The sequence below is a fragment of the Triticum aestivum genome, chromosome 2D, assembly GCF_018294505.1.
Source record: "Triticum aestivum cultivar Chinese Spring chromosome 2D, IWGSC CS RefSeq v2.1, whole genome shotgun sequence".
Lineage (NCBI taxonomy): Eukaryota > Viridiplantae > Streptophyta > Magnoliopsida > Poales > Poaceae > Triticum > Triticum aestivum.
In genome coordinates this window covers 596,786,588-596,807,964 of record NC_057799.1, presented here as the reverse complement: position 1 = coordinate 596,807,964, position 21,377 = coordinate 596,786,588, and the positions used below count along the sequence as shown (strand labels likewise).

Here is a 21,377-nt window from a genome sequence, read left to right as displayed (position 1 = left end):
TGTAGAGGAGAATGCAGCAGCAGAGGAGAATGCAGCAAGTTTAGAGGAGAATGCAGCAACAGAGGAGAATGAAGCAACTGAAGTAGCAGCTTGGTATGTGTGCAACCTTTCCCTTTTTTGCATTTGTTCTCTTTTTTATCAGTGGCTAAGCTTATTTCTCTTTGACCCAGGTCTAGGTTAATTAGAGGCACAGGACAGAAAAGACCTAGAGAGGAAGAAACTTCATCGGTTGAACCATCATCTGATGCAGAATTTGAAACCATGGCTTATGAAGGTTTTGAATCTATAAGAGAGGAGGAAGTTATTTTGTCTGAACCCACAGATGACCGTCAACTGGTCATCACTTGCTCGGTCAGTCAAAGCTCAACAAAACCGCCACCACCAGAAGTGAAGATCAGAAGCAACAAGACAAAGATTTCAAAAGCACAAAATATCCCAGCCAGGAAAACCAGAAGCAAGACGGTTAACCCATCCTGGAATATAAGGAGCAAAGCAAAGATTTGAATTTGAACTTGAATGCAAGTCATAAACTTTGAACTTTAAGGATTTGTAATAAGGATTCTATCACCAATTTGAACTATTGTGAAACCTTGTAAGGTGTAATAATTTTATTTGTAATTTGATGTGAAATTTGAGGTAGAATACAAAACTGAGGCAAAATTTGAATTTTAGGCAAAGTTTGAATTTGAACCAACACTTGAACTCCATTCCCCTGTGGTGTGAGTTGCAAAGTTTGCTGAACTATTATGAACGTTAGGTTATCAATTAGATCTCTTTTGCGTGGTAAAACTTGTAGTCATGAGAAATGTGCTCCAAATGAGCTCCCAAGCTAGGGTAAATAGCCCCATTTGTAATCAAGTTTTTTTGGACCTACTCCAAATGAGCCAAATATTTTTTATTAACACCTATTCAATCTATATAGTGTAGATTCGAAGAATCACTATTTATTGAATTAATCTTTATATTTTTACATTTTTTTGAAAAAATATACTTTAATAGAAAACCATTAAAAACACGTTTAAAATATGAAAATGGAAAACTAAGTTCAGATCCTTCTTATTCACTTTGAAATCAAGCTTTGGTGATTTTTTTTTCAAAAACCGAAGGGAACCCTACCTCCTCTCCTTGGTCTATGAAACGTCGTACGTGATAGCTCATATGTGTGAAGGTTTTTTTATGAAAATGTCCATAGCCAAAGTTTATGACTTTTGTTTGGTAACATGTCGCACAAGACAACATTGTGCGTAGGTTATATATTTTTTTATTTTTTTTAAATTAATGGTGCTCATTTGACATCGATCGTGCTAGCTAGGTTTTTTTTTGTAAATGTCCGTATACCAAGTTTAGTATTTTTCATTGTTAGTGTGTCTTATAAAATGACGAATGGCGAAGGTTTCATATTTTTTGATTATTTTTTAAATTAGTTATGCTCAGTCAAAGCGTTGGAAACCTCTTTGACCAGCTCAAAACCCCTCTAAACCATGCGGGGTTTCGCCTAACCGTAGCTCCGAACGTCAGCCGTACGATCATACCCTAGCGCCAACCGACAGCCCTCGGATGTGGTCTTCTAGAAGGAATTCCGAGGGCAGGCTGCGTGCAGGCTCCGCGCCGTTGGATCACATGGACGATTCCGCATCATTGGATCATGGGGCGATCCGCGAGACTTGTTGGTTGTGCCTCCCCTTTCTTCTGTTGCTTATTCTATGGCGAGGAGAGGAGCCACTCCTCCTCTGCTTCTTCTTCTCTGGCAACGAGAGGAGCCACTGCTCTGCTTCTTCTTCTCCGGTGACTTTAGGCGATATGTTGAGCTCCACTTCAGCCTCCCGCCCCTCGTGGACCCAGTATGTGAAGGAAATATGCCCTAGAGGCAATAATAAAGTTGTTATTTATATTTCCTTATATCATGATAAATGTTTATTATTCATGTTAGAATTGTATTAACCGGAAACTTAGTACATGTGTGAATATATAGACAAACGGGGTGTCACTAGTATGCCTCTACTTGACTAGCTTGTTGAATCAAAGATGGTTAAGTTTCCTAGCCATAGACATGAGTTGTCATTTGATTAATAGGATCATATCATTAGAGAATGATGTGATTGACTTGACCCATTCTGTTAGCTTATCTCTTGATCGTTTAGTATGTTGCTATTGCTTTCTTCATGACTTATACATGTTCCTATGACTATGAGATTATGCAACTCCCGAATACCGGAGGAACACTTTGTGTGCTACCAAACGTCACAACGTAACTGGGTGATTATAAAGGTGCTCTACAGGTGTCTCCGATGGTACTTATTGAGTTGGCATAGATCAAGATTAGGATTTGTCACTCCGATGTTGGGGAGGTATCTCTAGGCCCTCTCGGTAATGCACATCATTATAAGCCTTGCAAGCATTGTAACTAATGATTTAGTTGCGGGATGATGTATTACGGAACGAGTAAAGAGACTTGCTGGTAACGAGATTGAACTAGGTATTGAGATATCGACGATCGAATCTCGGGCAAGTAACATACCGATGACAAAGGGAACAACGTATGTTGTTATGCGGTTTGACCCGATAAAGATCTTCATAGAATATGTAGGAACCAATATGAGCATCCAGGTTCTGCTATTGGTTATTGACCGGAGACGTGTCTCGGTCATGTCTACATAGTTCTCGAACCCGTAGGGTCCGCACGCTTAACGTTCGGTGACGATCGGTATTATGAGTTTATGTGATTTGATGTACCGAAGGTAGTTCGGAGTCCCGGGTGAGATCGGGGACATCACGAGGAGTCTTGAAATGGTCGAGACGTAAAGATCGATATATTGGACGACTATATTCGGACATCGGAAAGGTTCCGAGTGATTCGGGTATTTTTCGGAGTACCGGGGAGTTACGGCAATACGGGGAAGAAGTATTAGGCCTCATGGGCCAAGTGGTGGAAGAGAGGAGGCCAGGCGCGCGGCCCCCCTAGCCCAAACCGAATTGGACTAGGGGGCCGGCCCCCTTTCCCTCCTTTCCTCCCTCTCCTTCCTTCTTCCTCTCCTTCTTCCTTTCCTCCTCCTAGTGGGAGTAGGAAAGGGGAGTCCTACTCCTACTAGGAAGAGGACTCCTCCTCCTGGTGCGCCCTACAGGGGCCGGCCGGCCTCCCCCCTTGCTCCTTTATATACGGTGGCAGGGGGGCACCCTAGAACAGACAAGTTGATCAGTTGATCTCTCCCAGCTGTGTGTGGTGCCCCCCTCCACCATAATCCACCTCGATAATATCGTAGCGGTGCTTAGGCGAAGCCCTGCGTCGGTAGCATCATCATCACCGTCATCACGCCGTCGTGCTGACGAAACTCTCCGGCGAAGCTTTGCTGGATCGAAGCTCGCAGGACGTCATCGAGTTGAACGTGTGCTGAACTCGGAGGTGCCATACGTTCGGTACTTGGATCGGTCGGATCGTGACGACGTACGACTACATCAACCGCGTTGTGCTAACGCTTCCGCTTTCGGTCTACGAGGGTACGTGGACAACACTCTCCCCTCTCGTTGCTATGCATCACCATGATCTTGCGTGTGCGTAGGAAATTTTTTGAAATTACTATGTTCCCCAACAGTATGGTCCACTTCCCATGGAGCGATGTCCTCACTGCCCACGCAGTGCGCCACTGATATGGTTGACTTCGAAGGAGGTCAAGAATGGCAACTATGGGCGTGAGTTCGTGAAATGCGAGAGCAAGCCAGAGGGGCAGGTTAGATCTCATGATTTTTCTCTGATTTCCTTTTCTATTTGCTTTTAATTCTTTTTCGATCTGGGATTTAGGGTTCATGTTTTCGTTTCAGATCATGAAGAAATGCACACATTTTGAATGGCTGGATGACTACGTTAAGCGGATTCAATTCAATGGGGCCCCAACCCAGGAGCTCAATCTGCCGTCGGCACCAACGAATTTGGTCTCTAAAAGTGCTGCTCTAATAGTTGGGGATGCAGATCTGAAGGGGGAATTAAGGAAGATGAACAAGAACTTGAAGCAGATGATTCAATTGAACAAGCAGGCTAATCTGATAGCTTTAGGATTTTATCCGTTTTATTTTTGTGTAGTTGCTCTAGGATTTTCTTACTTGTTGGTCATCACTCGTTAGAGATGTTATTAGTGTGGTGTCTTGTGCTCTAGGATTTGGTTAAATTTGTGGATCATGTGCTCTACGATTTGCTTAAATTTGTGGATCATGTGCTCTATACTTTGTGTTGCTTAATTTGTGGATCATGTGCTCTATGCTCTGTGTTGCTTAATTTGTGAATCATGTCAGTTTTGTCAGTTTTGTACAGTTTCCGTTTCTTCAGTTTCGTCAGACAACACCGACCGCAGAAGAAAAAAACGTAGTTCTAGGGCCCAAATTGAAACTAAGCTCTGGTTGGGCCGTCTCATTGCGTTGAGTGTCGAAGGCCCACAAAGATAAAAGAGGCCTAGAAAATAGTGCACGCGATGGCTCTGTTTTTTTCCTTGATTATTGCCATGGTAAATCCATTTATTGCCATGCCGAATAAAAATAGTGCATGATGGTAAATCGATTTATTGTTGGACTTTCCCATGTCAAATTTATTTGTACATATCGTGGCAATTTCCTTCTGTATATAGCCTACGGCACAACACTTTCATTTTTTGACATGTTGGTATTATAAACATGTCTTTGTTGCAAGAAAAATATTGTATACACGATTTTTTGTTTTTGTTTTTTGTTATTAAGAGCATGTCAGACTTAATTATGTAGATCATGATATCCATCTGAGACCACGTCTAAAATAAAGTCAGGTGGCACCATTAGCCACCATATCCATCTAGAGAGCATGTCTAGGGCTCGGCTACGACACCATATCCACCTTATCCATCTACCGATATCTCACGTAGCAAGCATACATCCATAACATAGAAAGTAGCAACCATAGTATACTTCTTACATAAAACATAGGGTGCCCTAAACAATAGCATAGGCCACAAACTATTCAAAAATTAGCTTGTTTTTGTTCATACAATATACGGAATAGGGCCACCAACAATTAAAAAAATTAGCTTTTCCTCTTCTTCTTTTCAACATCAACATGGCTCATTTTTCTAGCTTTAGTTTCCTTTTTGACACTTCAACTAGTCCATTATCCGCGCGTGCGAAAACTTGACCCTACTCTAAATGGGTCATTTAAACTTGACCTACACAAGTACACACCATGAATATAACAAGACGAATGGACTACCCTCCAACCAATTTTACAAGGCTAACCCCAAAACTTGCTGGTTTTCATTGAGGGATACCCTTTCATTGATTGATTTAGCAGAAGGGCTCGTGTACGGCACCATATCCATCTAGCGATATCTCACGTCAAATAAGATAGAAGTAGCAAGCAAAACACAGATAACCAACGACATATCAAATCAGGGTAGCAAGCATAACATAGTTCTTAGGGGATAACACGATAGAGATTAAAAGTTCACAGTACAACCAACGACATAATTAAGATAGAAATATATAAAAGATAAAAAGCCCTAACACCCTAGGGCAAGACAAGCTCACGAGACCGGGCCTTTACCACCATCTTCACTGCGCCTCCTCTTTACTGCTCCTCCTCTCCATGTCGTCCTGGCCGATGTAGTAGGGGAGGTTGTGCATACCATCGCGGGTGGGGAAGATGCAGTCGAAGTTTGTGAAGATGTTGTGGGTTGTGAATGCGATGAATTTGCATACACACCAAAACACCTTGTCGAGGAGGTAGTACGCATCAAATTTGTTGGTGAAGGTGACGGTGAGCCCTATCGGCGGAGTCCTGGAGTTTGGACGCACTTCCTCCAGTCGGAACATCACCGGCAAGCCCGCCAGGAGGTGGGCGAAGCCCACACGGAGGAACCACTCGGCAAACCCCCTTGCACCCCTCCAGCGTGAGAACGCCCACACGCGGAGCGTCCTCTCCATGACGACACCGGCCGAATACCGTCTCTCCAGCACGGTCGGTGCGAACTCGAAGGTAGGGCCGTTGTACTGCATCTTCACCTCGCTTTGAGAGTGCTCTGGGTTTGGGTGGAGAAGAGAAGGGGGCGGCGCAAATGGATGTGTGGAGAATAGGTGGAGGGGTGGTGGTTTAAATAGGGAAAGGGGAAGGGAAGGGGAGTGGCACCGGCCACACTTTGGATTTGCTACGTTCAAACGAGCCGCGTCGATTGATATGCCACTTTAATTGCCAACAGGTTTTAATTGCCACGTTGAATATATGTGAGTGGATCGAAAAGTGTGAAACAATGCTCTACATCGAGGAGACACGCATGCGAGATGATACGAACCAGCGGCAGCAACCGTCCCTGCGTCCGTGGCGGCTAGCGCGAAAATGAGGCCAGTCAGCGTCCATGGCGGCTCGCGTGAAAAAGAGGCTGGTCAGCGCATCATGGCGGCAAGCAGCGGCACATGCAGGTAGGCTAGCTACGTGCATGCATAGCAGGCTAGCTGGACATGTCGTGCATGCATAACAGGCTTCTGTCATTGCAGCGCGCGCACGGCCCAACAGTCTAACCACGGCCCAACGGGCTAACAGCGGCACCGTCCGCCGCGACCCCACTCATCAGTTCCAACGGGCGACACAGTCAGCGCGGCCCCACTCGTCAGAGTTAACGGTCAAAGCACTGACCCGACGGCATCCATCGTTTGTGACCAGTTCTGAGGGTTTCAGGCAAGGGAGTGGGGAAAAGTGAGCAGAAGTTAAGAGCGTGAGGATGAATGAGTATGGCTAAGGCACCAGGGGCACAGATGTAAAAAACCCATATTCATATCCTAAATGCTACACAATATTACTGTATGGAACATACTAGAATGCAGTGTTCATGTCAAATTTAACAAATTTTCTGAAATCATTTTCTATTATTTATGTATTAAATGAATTTGAGGCTATTAACTATAATTCAAAAACGAAACATTTACATTCACTTGTTAAATTTTTTTACAAAATCTAAATGTGGTACAAATATATTAAAATTGGCATGGCATCATATAATGGCGTCATAAAACCACCTTTAAAATTTTATACCGTATCACTAAACTAGGATTGTATACATCTTTGTAATTTCACACAACTTATAAAACTTTGGAATCTTGAATAACAATTATTTATTAAGAACAAATTAAATCTTACTATTAACCTCCATGGAAATGCCATGAAAAGATACTTGGGAAATTATGAATATTTCCATATATTATTCGTATATTTGGTGGTTCCTATGAATTTTGTATAAAGAATTGCAATACTAAATTGGCCACTTTAATTTTTTCTGAAAAAAAAGAAATACGCAAAGAACAAAATTAGACAGTAGTAGTTTGGGCTGGCCTCGATTGTCTTATTGGGCCATGACCCTGTCGTCAAAAATAGAAGGGGAAAAAAGGGAAGGAGAAGGGAAAGTAAACATGGGTTTGGCCCATTTGGTGGTAGAGGGAAATGAAAGAAAAAGGAAAAGGAGAGAGAAGAGATTTGTTTTGGCCCATTAGATTTTCCTTCCTTTATGTTCCATCTTGTTATGTATTTTCTATTTCTGAAATAACAAGATAAGGTACCTTGTATAGGACCTTACAAAAATATTTGTTTGCCGTATTCCAAATGTTCTGTACATGGAATATACTATTGTAGTGTTCATATCAAAGGTAGTATTTTTTAAAATCATTTGCCATCATTTAGGTCTTAAATGAGTGTCGAGTTAATTATTAGATATTATTCAAATTTGAACTACATGTATCTCTCTCTACAGAAAAAAAGTACATGTATCTCAAATAGGATCTGTTTATTCAAAATAAATTCATATTTTAAGTAGTTATGCATCTCCCTTATATGTGATGTTTTTGGTGGTAACCCTCCTTTGGTCATGAAAAAGCACCACCCAATTGGGCATGGTAAGCTTTCTTTTGATCGAGATGAAAAGTTTAGTGCCACCGCGGGATTTAAGCCAAAATTATCATAGTAAATTTGCCATAGATCAATAGATTATTGTAGTCGTGGTGTGTTGTGGTTGTGGGTAACCTTACATGATTCATTAGCGGCCTGGCTCGTTGGTTCATGCATGCAACCAATCATGCCCTATGTGATCCATTCAAAAAAGATCGTTCATGATTACTTAATCGGGTAAGCATTGAACAAAATTTGGAAAAAACATCCCGGGAGCAACAAGAATGAAAAACCTTGAGAAAACAAAAATATATGTATCAAAAAATAAATAAATAAAGTCCCAATGGAATCAATGGGTCGTCTATGCCGTGGTAGTAGATCGGCCGGCCAACCATTGCCGCTTGGTGCGTGCCACGACCACGATCAGAATGCAGCTGGATATGCATGGGTCGATCAGTACTGCGGCAGGCTGCACTCGGAGCCGGGCTTCTTGTTGTCCCTGTAGTCGACACAGTAGTCGTAGATCCTGTGAGTCTTCTGCACCTCCTGCATCTTGGCTCGCTGCTGGTCGGTGAGGCCAGCACAGTTCTGCTGCCGCCCGCCGTGGCTGAACGCCCCGGCGCAGCCGTAGACGCAGGAGTCGGCTCCGTCGCAGGGGCAGACGTCGAGGACCATGTCGCGGTAGCCGGCGACGAAGGGCGCCTTGGACCAGTCGGCCTTGACGCGGCCGCCCTGCGTGGCCCAATCCTCCGCCGACCAGATGCTGGAGTAGCCGAACATCGGACGCTTGATCGGGTACGCAATGCCCTTGTCCCGGTAGTTGCGGAACACCCGGATGGGGACGTCGTCGACGTACCAGACGATCATGCAGGGCGTCCAGGAGATGGTGTAGGCGTGGAAGTCGGCGGTGGGGTCGAACCAGGGCACGAACTGCATCTCCTTCTTGCCCACGCCGTCGGCGAACACGTTGGTGTGCAGCGTGTAGGGCTGCCCCGTCTCGTTCCCCAGGAACTCGAAGTCGATCTCGTCATGGTCGGCCCCCACGGACGATGTCTGATGATTTACAATCAATGTAATGGTGCACACACGGTCAGTATCGCAGTACAAGCTCATTAGTAAGTACTTATACTATAGGAATAGGATACGTACGTAGTATGTGGTGACGGTGCCGGCAGAGTTCCCCGGGACAAGCTTGATGAGGGTCGAGACGCTGCCGTAGATGAACTGCTTCTTCGTCTGCAGCAAGCAGCCGGAGGAGTTGCTCTTGAGGGACATGGTCAGGCCGTGGCCGTCGTCGGAGAAGGCCGCGTTCTCGGGGTTCCACTTGATGTCGCAGTTGTCGCGGAAACTGGCACCGGCGAGGCCGATGGCCGTCGCCGCCACCGCAACCAGGAGGAGCGCCCTCCTTGAGCTCTCCATCTTCTCCTACGTCGTAGTTGGCGCAAGCTTAGCTTTTGGTGGTGCAGGAAGGGTATGTCAAGAAGACTAGATGAAAATGCAGAGGTGCACAAGGGCTTTATATAATCCTCTCTGCGTTGCGGATCTGTGCTAATTATTTTCAGTCAAAAGCAAAAGTGTTTGGTGCGCACGTAGTGTAGTATGTAGCTGGGTTACTTTGCGCCATGCATGTCCTATTATTCTCTCTTCAGGTTGCACCTACCTAGTGCTTGTTGTCGGTTTGTTCAATTATCATATGGATTGCTTGCATCTGAGAGCGTCTGGATTTGACGACATAGTTAGTGGTCAGCACAACGGTGTTTCGTACTTCCTCTTTGTTTCATGCCAAACTGTGCACCTGTCGATGAGATGAGATGAGATGACGGAATGCCCCAACTGTGAGCCAAGAAGGGAAATAACACTAGTAGTACATAAATGGGCATTAGAGGCGTTCCACGTAGGGAAGCGGTTTTCACCCAAAACATTTCAGCCACCTCTAATAGCCTAACCGAGGCAGTTAATCATCCTCGCCAAACTCATGCATGCGGTTAAAGTAGCGAAACCGGCTCTAATAACTAGTTGAGGCCGTCCATAAATCTAGTCAAGAGGCGGTTTTCTGGTAAAGAAGATACCAGGCGGCGATTGGTCTGAAAAGACAACATGAAAAGTTAAGGTGAGTAGACTACTCGAGCGAAAAGACGACATGAAGAGGCAAGATAGGTAGACTACGACGAGGGGAATATAAATCTTTGGATTTTTTTAGGGGATAAATCTTTGGATTTTAGAACATTGTTTCATATGTTGGATGTGAAGTCTACAAAACTTTTGTATATGTCGCTTTGACATATTGAACATATATGAATGTATTATTAGATGCAATGGTTTTTTGTGGTGAATGAGAATGTGTGTGTGAAAGTGTTATTTACGAATTTTAATTGCAGGGCTGGCTGCAAACAATAGTTAAAATGCCAACCCTAAATAAGAATGGGAGGCGGTTCTGAATTGCAAAACCATTTCGAATGAGAGTATTCTCATTAGATGGAGCGCACCGAGATGTAAAGCATTAGAAGTAGTTTTGTTTAGGGAACGGCCTGCTACGGTAAAGCCTTGGAGACATTTTAAAATGTCGACCGCATTCGATAGTCTAAGCATTTTACAATTGTGCCATTTTATTTTTAGGATTAGCTAGTACTTGGAGAGATAGCTAATTGCATATTTGTTTATGTGATGTGTTTGGAAATCAATTGTTACTTCTAGTGTGTTCGCATGACGACATAGTTATTTTGTATGTGTATAATTAATGAATATTATTGCCACATATTGAATTTTTTTTGTTTGGTTACTCGCAATTATGATTTTTTTGTTATGTTAAAAAAACTGAAAGTTAATGTTTTTCCTAATTATGTTGTAGCCTAAGACTAGTTCTTCTCATGCGGCTAGTCCGAGTGGTAATGTCAATGATGGTTGGGAAAATATCCATGTTGGCAGGTGTGGTAACCATGCCAATCAAGGCGACGAGAAAGGTGTGTCCACCTAAATGGCATGTATGGTTATGTCTCGTGGCAGCAAATTCAATCCTTTTGGAGTATGTTGCCGTAACGAAAGAATTTCTAGCAAATGTGATGAATTTTGGTGATGCCTTTTATATTAACATCAGTGATATCTTTTGTTATGATGAACTTGTATTTTAACTGGTCGTACCATACAATACTGAGAATAATTTTTATAATAAAAACCGTAATTTTTGGTTTCTTATTTCCCTAAAGGTAACATCCGCAAGGAACCTTATTGACATTTCCTGACAGTGTACACCGTCAGGTTTTCTGTTTGTCTAGTGAGTAGTACATTCTCGGGTGTTACATTTCTCTTAGAGGTTGCCAGCATAAGGTTTTACCTTTTTCCTTATGGTTTCTACCGTAATGTTTTATTATCTTGTCGGTTGTTCCATCTCAAAGGGGAAATACACTAACGTACGTGGCGCCGGGTTCCTGGGGCTTTGGGCTGTTGGTATTTCACTGCCATGTTTTATTTTCCTGATGGTAAACGTACTATTATGGCTTTCTGTCAACAAGTGCTTGTTGCCGGCTTGTTCAATTATCACATCAATTGATTGTTTCTTGAACGAGTCTTTGTCAGCACAATTGAGCTCTTTACTTTTGATTGGGTGCATACAATATTGCACACTCGTCGGTGAGACATAGACGATGGAAAGAAACATAAGTGAGCTAAGATGGGAAACTAGATGGTGTGTATACTTAATTAAATGTCGAGTTCAAGGAATATTTCTGCAACATGCACATCCCTAATGAATTCATCCATTCAATAAGAAGGAATTTTGATCTCTATATTAGAAAGAGTTCACTGTGACTGAGTTTCCCAGGACGAGCTTGACGCGGGTGGAGATGCTATCGTAGATGAACTACTGCTTCGTCTGCAGCAAGCAGCCGGAGGAAGTTGCTCTTTAGGGACATGGTCAGGCCGTGGCCGTCGTCGGAGAAGGCAGCGTTCTTGGCATTCCAATTGATGTTGCAGTTGTTGTTGGAATGGTGTCGAATATAATGTACCACACAGGCTATAGTTGAACTATGAGTTGTATTGTGTTTACATAGGATATGGAGTCGTGTTCTAATTGGACACTTGTATCCTAGGCCTCTTGTATAATGAGAGGGTAGACACATGATGTAACCTATGCCAACATAATAGCGCAGAAGCAGAAGGGGGAGCCGGCAGTGTATCGGCACCCGAATGGCCGGTGTGCAGTATTGTGACAGTGTCATAGGGAGGAGTTCATGTAGTCATGCCCCGGGGATGTAGCCGAGTTCGGTGAACCTTGTTAACAAATATCGGTGCCGTGCCTTGTCGGCCCACTGGAAAGGGGGCTTCCCAGGGGAGACGAACCGGAGCCTCGGAGTGGCGTTCCTAATAGGTGAACCAGGGCCGCAGCATCAAAGGACCTTCCGGGAGGGGATCCTTTGGCTCCGTCAAGACCCCTAAGGCCCGGGAAGGAGGAGAGACAAGACCTGACCAGGGCTCCTCCATGCGGGTCCCGCCGGCACGGCGCGGGACTGTAGCGGCAACAAGACGGAGCATAGGCCCCATTTTGACTTTGAGCAGCATGGAGGTCTATCGTGGGGAGGGGTCATCCACAGTGACCTATATAGATTCACCCACCCGATGTGGAGCTATAGGAAGGCACTGTAGCTCCTCGTGACAGGTGACTAGGGACCGTGCCTGGTGGTTGTCTGGGCAATACGGGTACCCCTCTCTATACCCTCAACAAAGGGAAGAACGTAGCCGCCCGCTGGAGGGGCGTGGGAATGGAGCCTCGCCCTATAAATAGAAGAGGCCTTCGCACGCCTAAGGGACTTCCTTTTGAACCACTGTAAACACACACGCATATATCAACAAAGAGAGGGAGTAGGGTGTTACACCATCACGGTGGCCTAAACCTGGGTAAACTTCGGTGTCTCCCTTTCCCTCTCCTTCATCTCCGGCGTAGATGACCTAGGCGAGAAGGTATGTTCAGTCCCTGGCCGAACTCACAAAGGGTTGTCGTACACAACCCAATGTTTGGTTCCTAGACACCGACATTCGGCGAGCCAGGTAGGGGGTTGAGGTGTCTCGTTTCGTTGAACCACGTAGCCCTCGTCGTTGTTTCCCCAAGAGCTATAGGACCGACTCACGGTGTCCTGAACTAGGGGGTACTCCCCACGTCGTCTCCCAACCAAGTGGATCGGGCCAAGGACCCCCATGGCGGTTCACTCATGGGCCACTTCGGGCAGCCCATGACGCATACAAGGAGGATTCCACAAGACTTGGCACCCAAGCCGAGGACTCTCCTAAACCCCAGGCCTCCGGTACACTATATAAACCGAGGCCAGGCTAGTGAATAGATGATCTCATATTCATTAAGACAATCTCGTGGTAGATACATGTACTCTGTACTATCCCACATATGAATACAATCAAAAGCAGGATGTAAGGTATTATCTCTTCGAGAGAGCTCGAACCTGAGTAAAATCATGTGTTTGTGTTACCATCGCTCCAACACGCCTAGCTTAGGACCCCTACTACATGTTAGCATGCATATCTGATTGTCTCGTTTCCACTAACACAACCGCCTCTGGGCACCGAGACGTCGGCTAAGGGTTGTCTTGTTAGTACGGAGGCACCCTGCGTAGCATCTACAAAGGGGTGGAAGACGACGATGGGCCACTTTCAGATTATAAACAGTCGAATCGAAGAATTTGCCTTCCGTAATCATCGTCATAAAGCCATAAATATGCATCAATTTGACTTAAAATTTTGGCCAAGCTGGGTTGTCTGGCTCCTATGCTTACCCTTTACGTTCCCGATAGCTCGGCTAGGGGGTAAAGGGAGCACCTTTGGTCCCGGGCCGTGACGAACCGGGACTAGGGGGGGGGGGGGCTTTAGTCCCCACCCTTTAGTCCCGGTTGGTGACTAAAGGCCCTTACGGACCGGGACTAAAGGCTAATTCTGCACTAGTGCATACAAACATGACGGATTTCATACAAACCGAACGAAAACGGTTACATTTTGGACATATTTTAACTATGTGCACCTACGGTCGCGCGGAGCTCCACTCCCACGACATGGATACACTACACTAGTCTACGCTCGGCCGTGGAGGATCCCTGTCTTCCCCATGTACGGCAGCCCGCTAACAAGACTAGCGGGAGTCCCGGAGGCATATTCTTCCCATGTGTCTTCCCTATGTCCGGCTGTGCCGCTCATCGGAGTGGCAAAGAGGGTGCTTCAGCCGGAGGGGAAGGGTGCTTCCGTCCTTAGGAACTAAAGCGATTTCTAGGGGTGTACTTAGGAACTAAGTTGGGTCTCACAAATTAAAAGAAGAGGGGGTATACATTACTCATCCATGTATATCATAGCATAATTAATGCAAATATACATACAAGTGTACATGTACACATAGACATAGGTATATGGTGGAGCTGTTGAAAAGAAACAAAATTTGGAAAGGAACATCTGGGAAGCAACAAGAGTATATGTACCAAAAATAATAACAAATGAAGTCCGAGTCGAATCATTGGGTCGTGTAAGGAGTGGTAGACCGGCTCCGGCCAACCAATGTTTCCTTGGTGCGTGCCACCACCACGATCGGACAGCAGCTAGACCGATCAGTACTGCGGCAGGCTGCACTCGGGGCCGGGCTTCTTGTTGTCCCTGTAGTCAACGCAGTAGTCGTAGATCCTGTGAGTCTTCTGCACCCACAGCATCTTGCCCCGCTGCTCGTCGCTGAGGCCAGCGCAGTTCTGCTGCCTCCCGCCGTGGCTGAAGGCCCCGGCGCAGCCGTAGACGCAGGAGTCGGCTCCGTCGCAGGGGCAGACGTCGAGGACCATGTCACGGTAGCCGGCGACGAAGGGCGCCTTGGACCAGTCGGCCTTGACGCGGCCGCCCTGCGTGGCCCAGTCCTCCGCCGACCAGATGCTGGAGTAGCCGAACATCGGACGCTTGATCGGGTACGCGATGCCCTTGTCCCGGTAGTTGCGGAACACCCGGATGGGGACGTCGTCGACGTACCAGACGATCATGCAGGGCGTCCAGGAGATGGTGTAGGCGTGGAAGTCGGCGGTGGGGTCGAACCAGGGCACGAACTGCATCTCCTTCTTGCCCACGCCGTCGGCGAACACGTTGGTGTGCAGCGTGTAGGGCTGCCCCGTCTGGTTCCCCAGGAACTCGAAGTCGATCTCGTCATGGTCGGCCCCCACGGACGATGTCTGGTGATTTACAATCAATGAAATGGTGCACATACGGTCAGTATCGCAGTACAAGCTCATTAGTAATAAGTATACTATAGGAATAGGATACGTACGTAGTATGTGGTGACGGTGCCGGCAGAGTTCCCCGGGACGAGCTTGATGAGGGTGGAGACGCTGCCGTAGATGAACTGCTTCTTCGTCTGCAGCAAGCAGCCGGAGGAGTTGCTCTTTAGGGACATGGTCAGGCCGTGGCCGTCGTCGGAGAAGGCCGCGTTCTCGGGGTTCCACTTGATGTCGCAGTTGTCGCGGAAACTGGCACTGGCGAGGCCGATGGCCGCCGCCGCCACCGCAACCAGGAGGAGCGCCCTCCTTGAGCTCTCCATCTTCTCCTACTTCGTAGTTGGCACTAGCTTAGCTTTTGGTGGTGTAGGAAGTGTATGTCAAGAAGACTTGATGAAAATGCAGAGGTGCACAAGGGCTTTATATAATCCTCTCTGCGTTGCGGATCTGTGCTAATTATTTTCAGTCGAAAGCAAAAGCGTCTGGTGCGCACGTAGTGTAGTGTGTAGCTGGGTTACTTTGCGCCATGCATGTCTTATTATTCTCTCTTCAGGTTGCATCTACCTAGTGCTTGTTGTCGGCTTGTTCAATTATCATATATAGATTGCTTGCATCTGAGAGCGTCTGGATTTGACTAGTTAGTGGTCAGCACAACGGTGTTTCGTGCTTCCTCTTTGTTGCGCACCTGTCGATGAGATGAGATGAGGAAATGCGCCAACTGTGAGCCAAAAAGGGAAAGGACACTGCTACGTAGTACATAAATGGGCATCAGAGGCGTTCCATGTACGGAAGCGGTTTTCACCCAAAACATTTCAGCCACCTCTAATAGCCTAACCGAGGCGGTTAATCATCCTCGTGAAACTCATGCATGCGGTTCAAGTAGCAAAACCGGCTCTAATAACTAGTTGAGGCCGTCCATAAATCTTGACCGCCTCTAATTAATAATTTAAGTCAAGAGGCAGTTTTCCAGTCAACAAGATATCAGGCGCCGGTTGGTCTGCAAAGACAACATGAAAAGTTAAGATGGGTAGACTACTTGAGCGAAAAAACGAAATGAAAAGGCAAGATAGGTAGACCACTCGAGACCAAAAGACGACGTGAAGAGGCGAGATGGGTATACTACTCGAGACGACGAGGGGAATATATATAAATCTTTGGATTTTAGAACCTTGTTTCATATGTTGGATGTGAACTAGGCAAAACTTTTGTATATTGTCACTTTGACATATTGAACATATATGAATGTATTATGAGATGCAATGGTTTTATGTGGTGAACGAGAATGTGTATGTGAGGAGACTTTCAGAATTTTAATTGCGGGATTAGCCGCAAACAATAATTAAAATGCCAACCCTAAATAAGAACAGGAGGCGGTTCAGAATTGCAAAACCATTTCGAATGAGAGTTCTCAGTGCATGGAACCAACTTAAATGTATAGCACTAAAAGTGGTTTTGTTTAGGGAACCGCCTACTACGGTAAACGCCTTGGAGACATTTTAGAACTAGCTAGTACTTGGAGAGATTGCTAATTGCATATTTGTTTATGTGAAGTGTTTGGAAATCAACTTTTACTGCTAGTGTGTTTGCATAACATAGTTATTTTGTATGTCTATAATAAATGAATATTATTGCCACATATTGATTTTTTTTGGGTTACTCGCAACTATGCAATTCTTTTGTTATGCTAAGAAATTAGTGAAGGTTAATGTTTTTCATAATTATGTTGCAGCCTTAGATTAGTTCTTTTCATGCAGCTAGTCTGAGTGATAATGTGAACGAGGGTTGGGAAAATACCCATGTAGACCGGTTTGGTGACCATGCCAATCAAAGCAACGAGAAAGGTGTGTTCACCAAAATGATATGTATGATTGTATGTGGTGGCAGCAAATTCAATCCTTTTGGAGTATGTCGTCCTAATTAAAGAATTTCTAGCAGATGTGATGATTTTTGGGATGCCTTGATATCAACATGAGTGATATCTTTTATTATGATGAACTTGTATTTGTAACTGGTCTATTTGTGCATTGATGAATGCATATGCAAATGAATTTCATGGAGTATTGAATGTATTAATTTAGCTGTGATCGAGAGTAAACTATACATACAGTAATGAGCATAATTTTCATAATAAAAACCATAATTTGTGGTTTCTTACTTCACTGAAGGTAACATTCGTACGAAACCTTTTTGACATTTCCTCACAGTCTACACCATTAGATTTCATGTTTGTCCTGAGCCACGGATCGGCTCCTTGGCGCAGACGGCGCCTGCCCTTCGCCCACCGCATATGACACCTGTCACACGTATTTCTTCTTTTCCCCATTTTACACTCAGCCGTGCGGGAATCCTGCATTGAATGGATCAGCTCACGCAACAATAACGGGCAGCCCAGATAACGATAACAGTTGTGCTCGAGCATACAAACTTCACGTGCTTCTTCACCGGATCTGCAATAGAGCGTTAGCATCGAGACCCTGCTGCTTAATGCGTGTTTGTATCTCCTCCGGGCCGGTAGGTTCGCCGCCGTTGAAAACCACATTGTGGTCGATGACATACTTGTTGAGGATGGTCCCAAACTTGACTTGGATATGTCTGAAGTCATCTCTGCGATCTCCTAGATTGGTTTCCTTCATTTTCCTCCTCCATGCGATGACATCAAATTGTCTTTTAAGCCGTTCTCCCTCCCGTGTGTACTCCTCCATATGGTGGACGACGTAGTAGGTGTCTGAATCACTGTTTTCTGGTTATTGCAGCCAACAGAATTCGGTTTTCTGGCTGAAGCCTACCTTTTTAATTTTGTCAAACTTGTGATATCCCTCTTTGATAATTCCTTCCCGGGTGGTATACTCAGTGAGTGCTTCATCCAGAACCTTCTTGATGTCTCTATAGTCTTTCTTGACTTTCCTCGTCTAATCCAAAAAAAAGTATCGGCAAACTGCGGTGTAATAACGTTGAGGACACAATGTTCTCTGCGCAAATAGTTGAAAAGACCAATTATCCTTGAGTTAACTTTCTACGTGCAAGCATAACGAAATTGCACAAAGTATACTGGCTAGCGGATGACTTACTTGGGAAAGTAGGGCATGAGAAGGCGGAAATGTACTTCGGCTCCCGAGCTCAAATAAGCTCAGGTGAACAGTAAAATCAAAAAAAACAGAATTATTTTTGTGACTAACATTGACAAAAGTTTCAAGTGCTTGTAAAAATTCGTCAAGTAATCACATTCCTGAAACGCGTGGCAAAAAGACAAAATTGGTGCTCCAAAATGCTTTCGAAAGTAGCATTTTCAGAGTATCAATTTTGTTTTTGTTTTTTTGCCTCGCCTTTGAGAAATGTGATTCCATGACGATTTTTTGTAAGCGCGTGAAACTTTTGTCAATGTTTGTCATAAAAAAATCCAAATTTTTTGATTTTTTTTTAATTCTACTGTTCAGCCGAGCTCGTTTGAGCTCGGTAGCAGAAACTTCGCGTCCACGAGAAGGCAATCTTTGTCCATATTGGCAATCATGAAATCTGCATGATACCTCTGCATAGCTTGATGACAATCAGGAACACTGAGGTTGGGCTCGTGCATGAGATAGGGGTCCGCTACCGCAACATCCTTGTTGAGCTCGCATTTGACAATGTAGGTGTTGTTGATTGCCCATAGGCGAACTAAGAGCCACCGAGCTTGAGTAGGTGGAACATGCTGAAGATGTCTTCAAATGGCACATGGAACTTGTCCGCGGGGAAATTGTCGCACAAACCAAGATTCGGTGGCACCAACACTGGAAAAACCGGGCGAAATCCACCTCCGTGAGAAAATGTGTACTTCTCTCTACAGAGAATTGTGTCATGCAGAAGCCTCAATTCTGTCGATAGAAGATCGTTGAGCGCCTTCAGAAGGATGGGTTCACCTGGGAAATGGTAACTCCACCATGCAACACGATGAACCTTTTTATTATTCTGAACCATCACATTGAGTGTGTTTGGACTCAGCAATGCTCCCCTGGCTAGTGGCACATGTGTGTCTGTTGGCATAAAGTTGTCGTTGAATACTCGTCTGGCAAGGAACAACATGTTCTTGTTCCGTGGGAGGCATAGAGAATGCTTCGAAAATATCATGAGGCATTGGTCCATCAAGATTGATGGGGGCTGATTTCTGATATTCATCAAGCAAGAAGTACCAATTGACAAGAAGATCATCATTAACCGTTACTTGTTGGCCCTCATAGACATCCATATTGTTATTACGACCTTCGGGTTGACTCTGACCCAAAAGAGATGGTCTTCGGCCACTGCATTGGCCAACATAAGCATTATCCAAGGGTCAGCAGGCTATCTGCCCTCGAAGGTTGTAGCGGAGGAGGAATATCTTCGTAACCCCTTAGACAACAGACAACTCAACTCTAAAGACCCCCGTCAGGCATCTACAGTTCGTGCATGATGGTATCTAGAGGGCGAATGGTTGAGCCGATTGCAACTTTCACTACTAGGGAAAACCCTAGTAGTAGCGCTGGTTTTAGAGCTACAAGCGCTACCACTAAGGCGCTACAGCTAACTGGTAGCAGTAGCGCTGAATTACCAGCACTACTGATACACCTAGTTAGCAGTAGCGCTCTTGTTGAAAAAGTGTTGCTGATAGAGGTAAGTAGCAGTAGCGTTTCTTCTGAAAAGCGCTACTGCTTATTTTTCCTGTTTTTTTAATTGCAGCTTATTTTCGCTGTATTTGTATATGTTTTATATACAGTACTTTCATCATATGATTTATGACCATGATTAGTTAGTATATACAACAGTGTGTGAAATGAAGGTGGGTTAGGTTCAAGTGGAGGCAACATGTGGTGCACCACATGTTGCCTCCACTTGAATCTAATCCGCCTACACAAGCTATTTAATCTTCATCATAGTCATTACGACCAACACTAGCTATTTAATCATCATAGTCATAGTGTGGCACATCATCATCTTCAAACTCATTCTAGCTAGCTAATCACCACCAACCCTAGCTACAGTAGCTATCTAATCACCACCAACACTAGCTAATAATAATCATCATAGTCATTATCACCAACACTAGCTATTTAATCATCATAGCCATAGTGTAGCACATCATCATCTTCAAACTCATTCTAGCTAGCTAATCACTCCTGCTGCTCTCTCTTAGGTAAAATAGCATAGAACATGTGTAGCACTCCTGATTCATCATATTGGAGCATGCAGATGAACATGTCTCCTAATTGTGGGCTGCGCTTCTGATTGCTGCCCCCTAGTATTTCTCTGCGATCCTTCACAATTTTGCTCCAGTCTTTGACTATTAAGACTTGGTCGCTTTTAGAAATCCTGAATGCACTCATGTGCAATGTAGGATGTCTTGGTTGTAAGCTAACCATTGCCATGCGACCTTTAGGCTCGATCCAATGAAGCACAACAATCATCGAGAGTCCCTGTTGAAGAACATCGTAGTAACATACTTAGCAGTGAAGTTTAGCTTAAAAATAATGTATGCAAAAGATGCACTGAGGACAAATAGTAAAAATCTTACTATCTTTCCTAAATAGATGTGACCGTAGTTCAATACGAACACTATTAGTACTAAGATTTTCAAGTCCAGTAAAATAATTTGTCTTGACAGTATCAAGATCCTCAAGCCATGAAACATAATGACTTATCTCCTCGCAGTTTAGTTCAGCCCCGGGACAGTAGTAGGTCATGTCTACCAAGCGCCGGACATGTTTGCTTGAATGGAAATAAGCTGTCAATAGAAATTAGTTGTCAACTATTTTTGAACAAACAATATCCAAGACATAAATATGGTTGAGAAACTCACATAATGGTAGAACTGGAGGCGTCTGCACATCGACCCAGATGTTGATATTACCTTCAATATCATCTTCCGGACGAATATCAAAGGTGATAAGCATATCATGCTCAAATGCATAAGCCTTGCATAGTGCTCTCCAATTTTTGCATTCAAAATAGGTGTAGGTGTCTGCATTGTATAATTTTGCGGCAAAAGTATAACCATGCTCGGTCCTCAAGTGTACTCTCTTTACCTCCATAGTTTCCATAGGACTCAAACCAATCTTATCCAAGACAAAAATTCTTGCATGGCAGGGGATACGCTAGTAGAATAGTAAAAAAAATTAAAATTATAAGTTGAAGCAAAAGAAGCAGAAGTCATGCTTAATTACGAAAAAAGACTTGTCATTGTGACTTACTGTATCCACTTGGAAGGTCTCATCTAGCTTGATGCTGAAGCGCCTACCATCAACTAG

The 21,377-nt window shown here is 44.6% G+C and overlaps 2 protein-coding genes across 2 annotated transcripts; both read right to left on the bottom strand.

Moving 5' to 3' along the window:
- Positions 1–8,142: 8,142 nt before the first annotated feature.
- On the bottom strand, positions 8,143–9,354 carry LOC123050269 (probable xyloglucan endotransglucosylase/hydrolase protein 12). Its single transcript, XM_044473091.1, has 2 exons — positions 9,035–9,354; positions 8,143–8,938 (listed from the first exon to the last, which is right to left on the bottom strand). The coding sequence occupies exons 1-2, from the start codon at positions 9,302–9,304 to the stop codon at positions 8,339–8,341; spliced, it is 870 nt and encodes a 289-aa protein (XP_044329026.1). The 5' UTR covers positions 9,305–9,354; the 3' UTR covers positions 8,143–8,338.
- A 4,848-nt stretch (positions 9,355–14,202) lies between these two features.
- LOC123050268 (probable xyloglucan endotransglucosylase/hydrolase protein 12) lies at positions 14,203–15,489 on the bottom strand. Its single transcript, XM_044473090.1, has 2 exons — positions 15,174–15,489; positions 14,203–15,078 (listed from the first exon to the last, which is right to left on the bottom strand). The coding sequence occupies exons 1-2, from the start codon at positions 15,441–15,443 to the stop codon at positions 14,479–14,481; spliced, it is 870 nt and encodes a 289-aa protein (XP_044329025.1). The 5' UTR covers positions 15,444–15,489; the 3' UTR covers positions 14,203–14,478.
- Between the last annotated feature and the right edge of the window lie 5,888 nt (positions 15,490–21,377).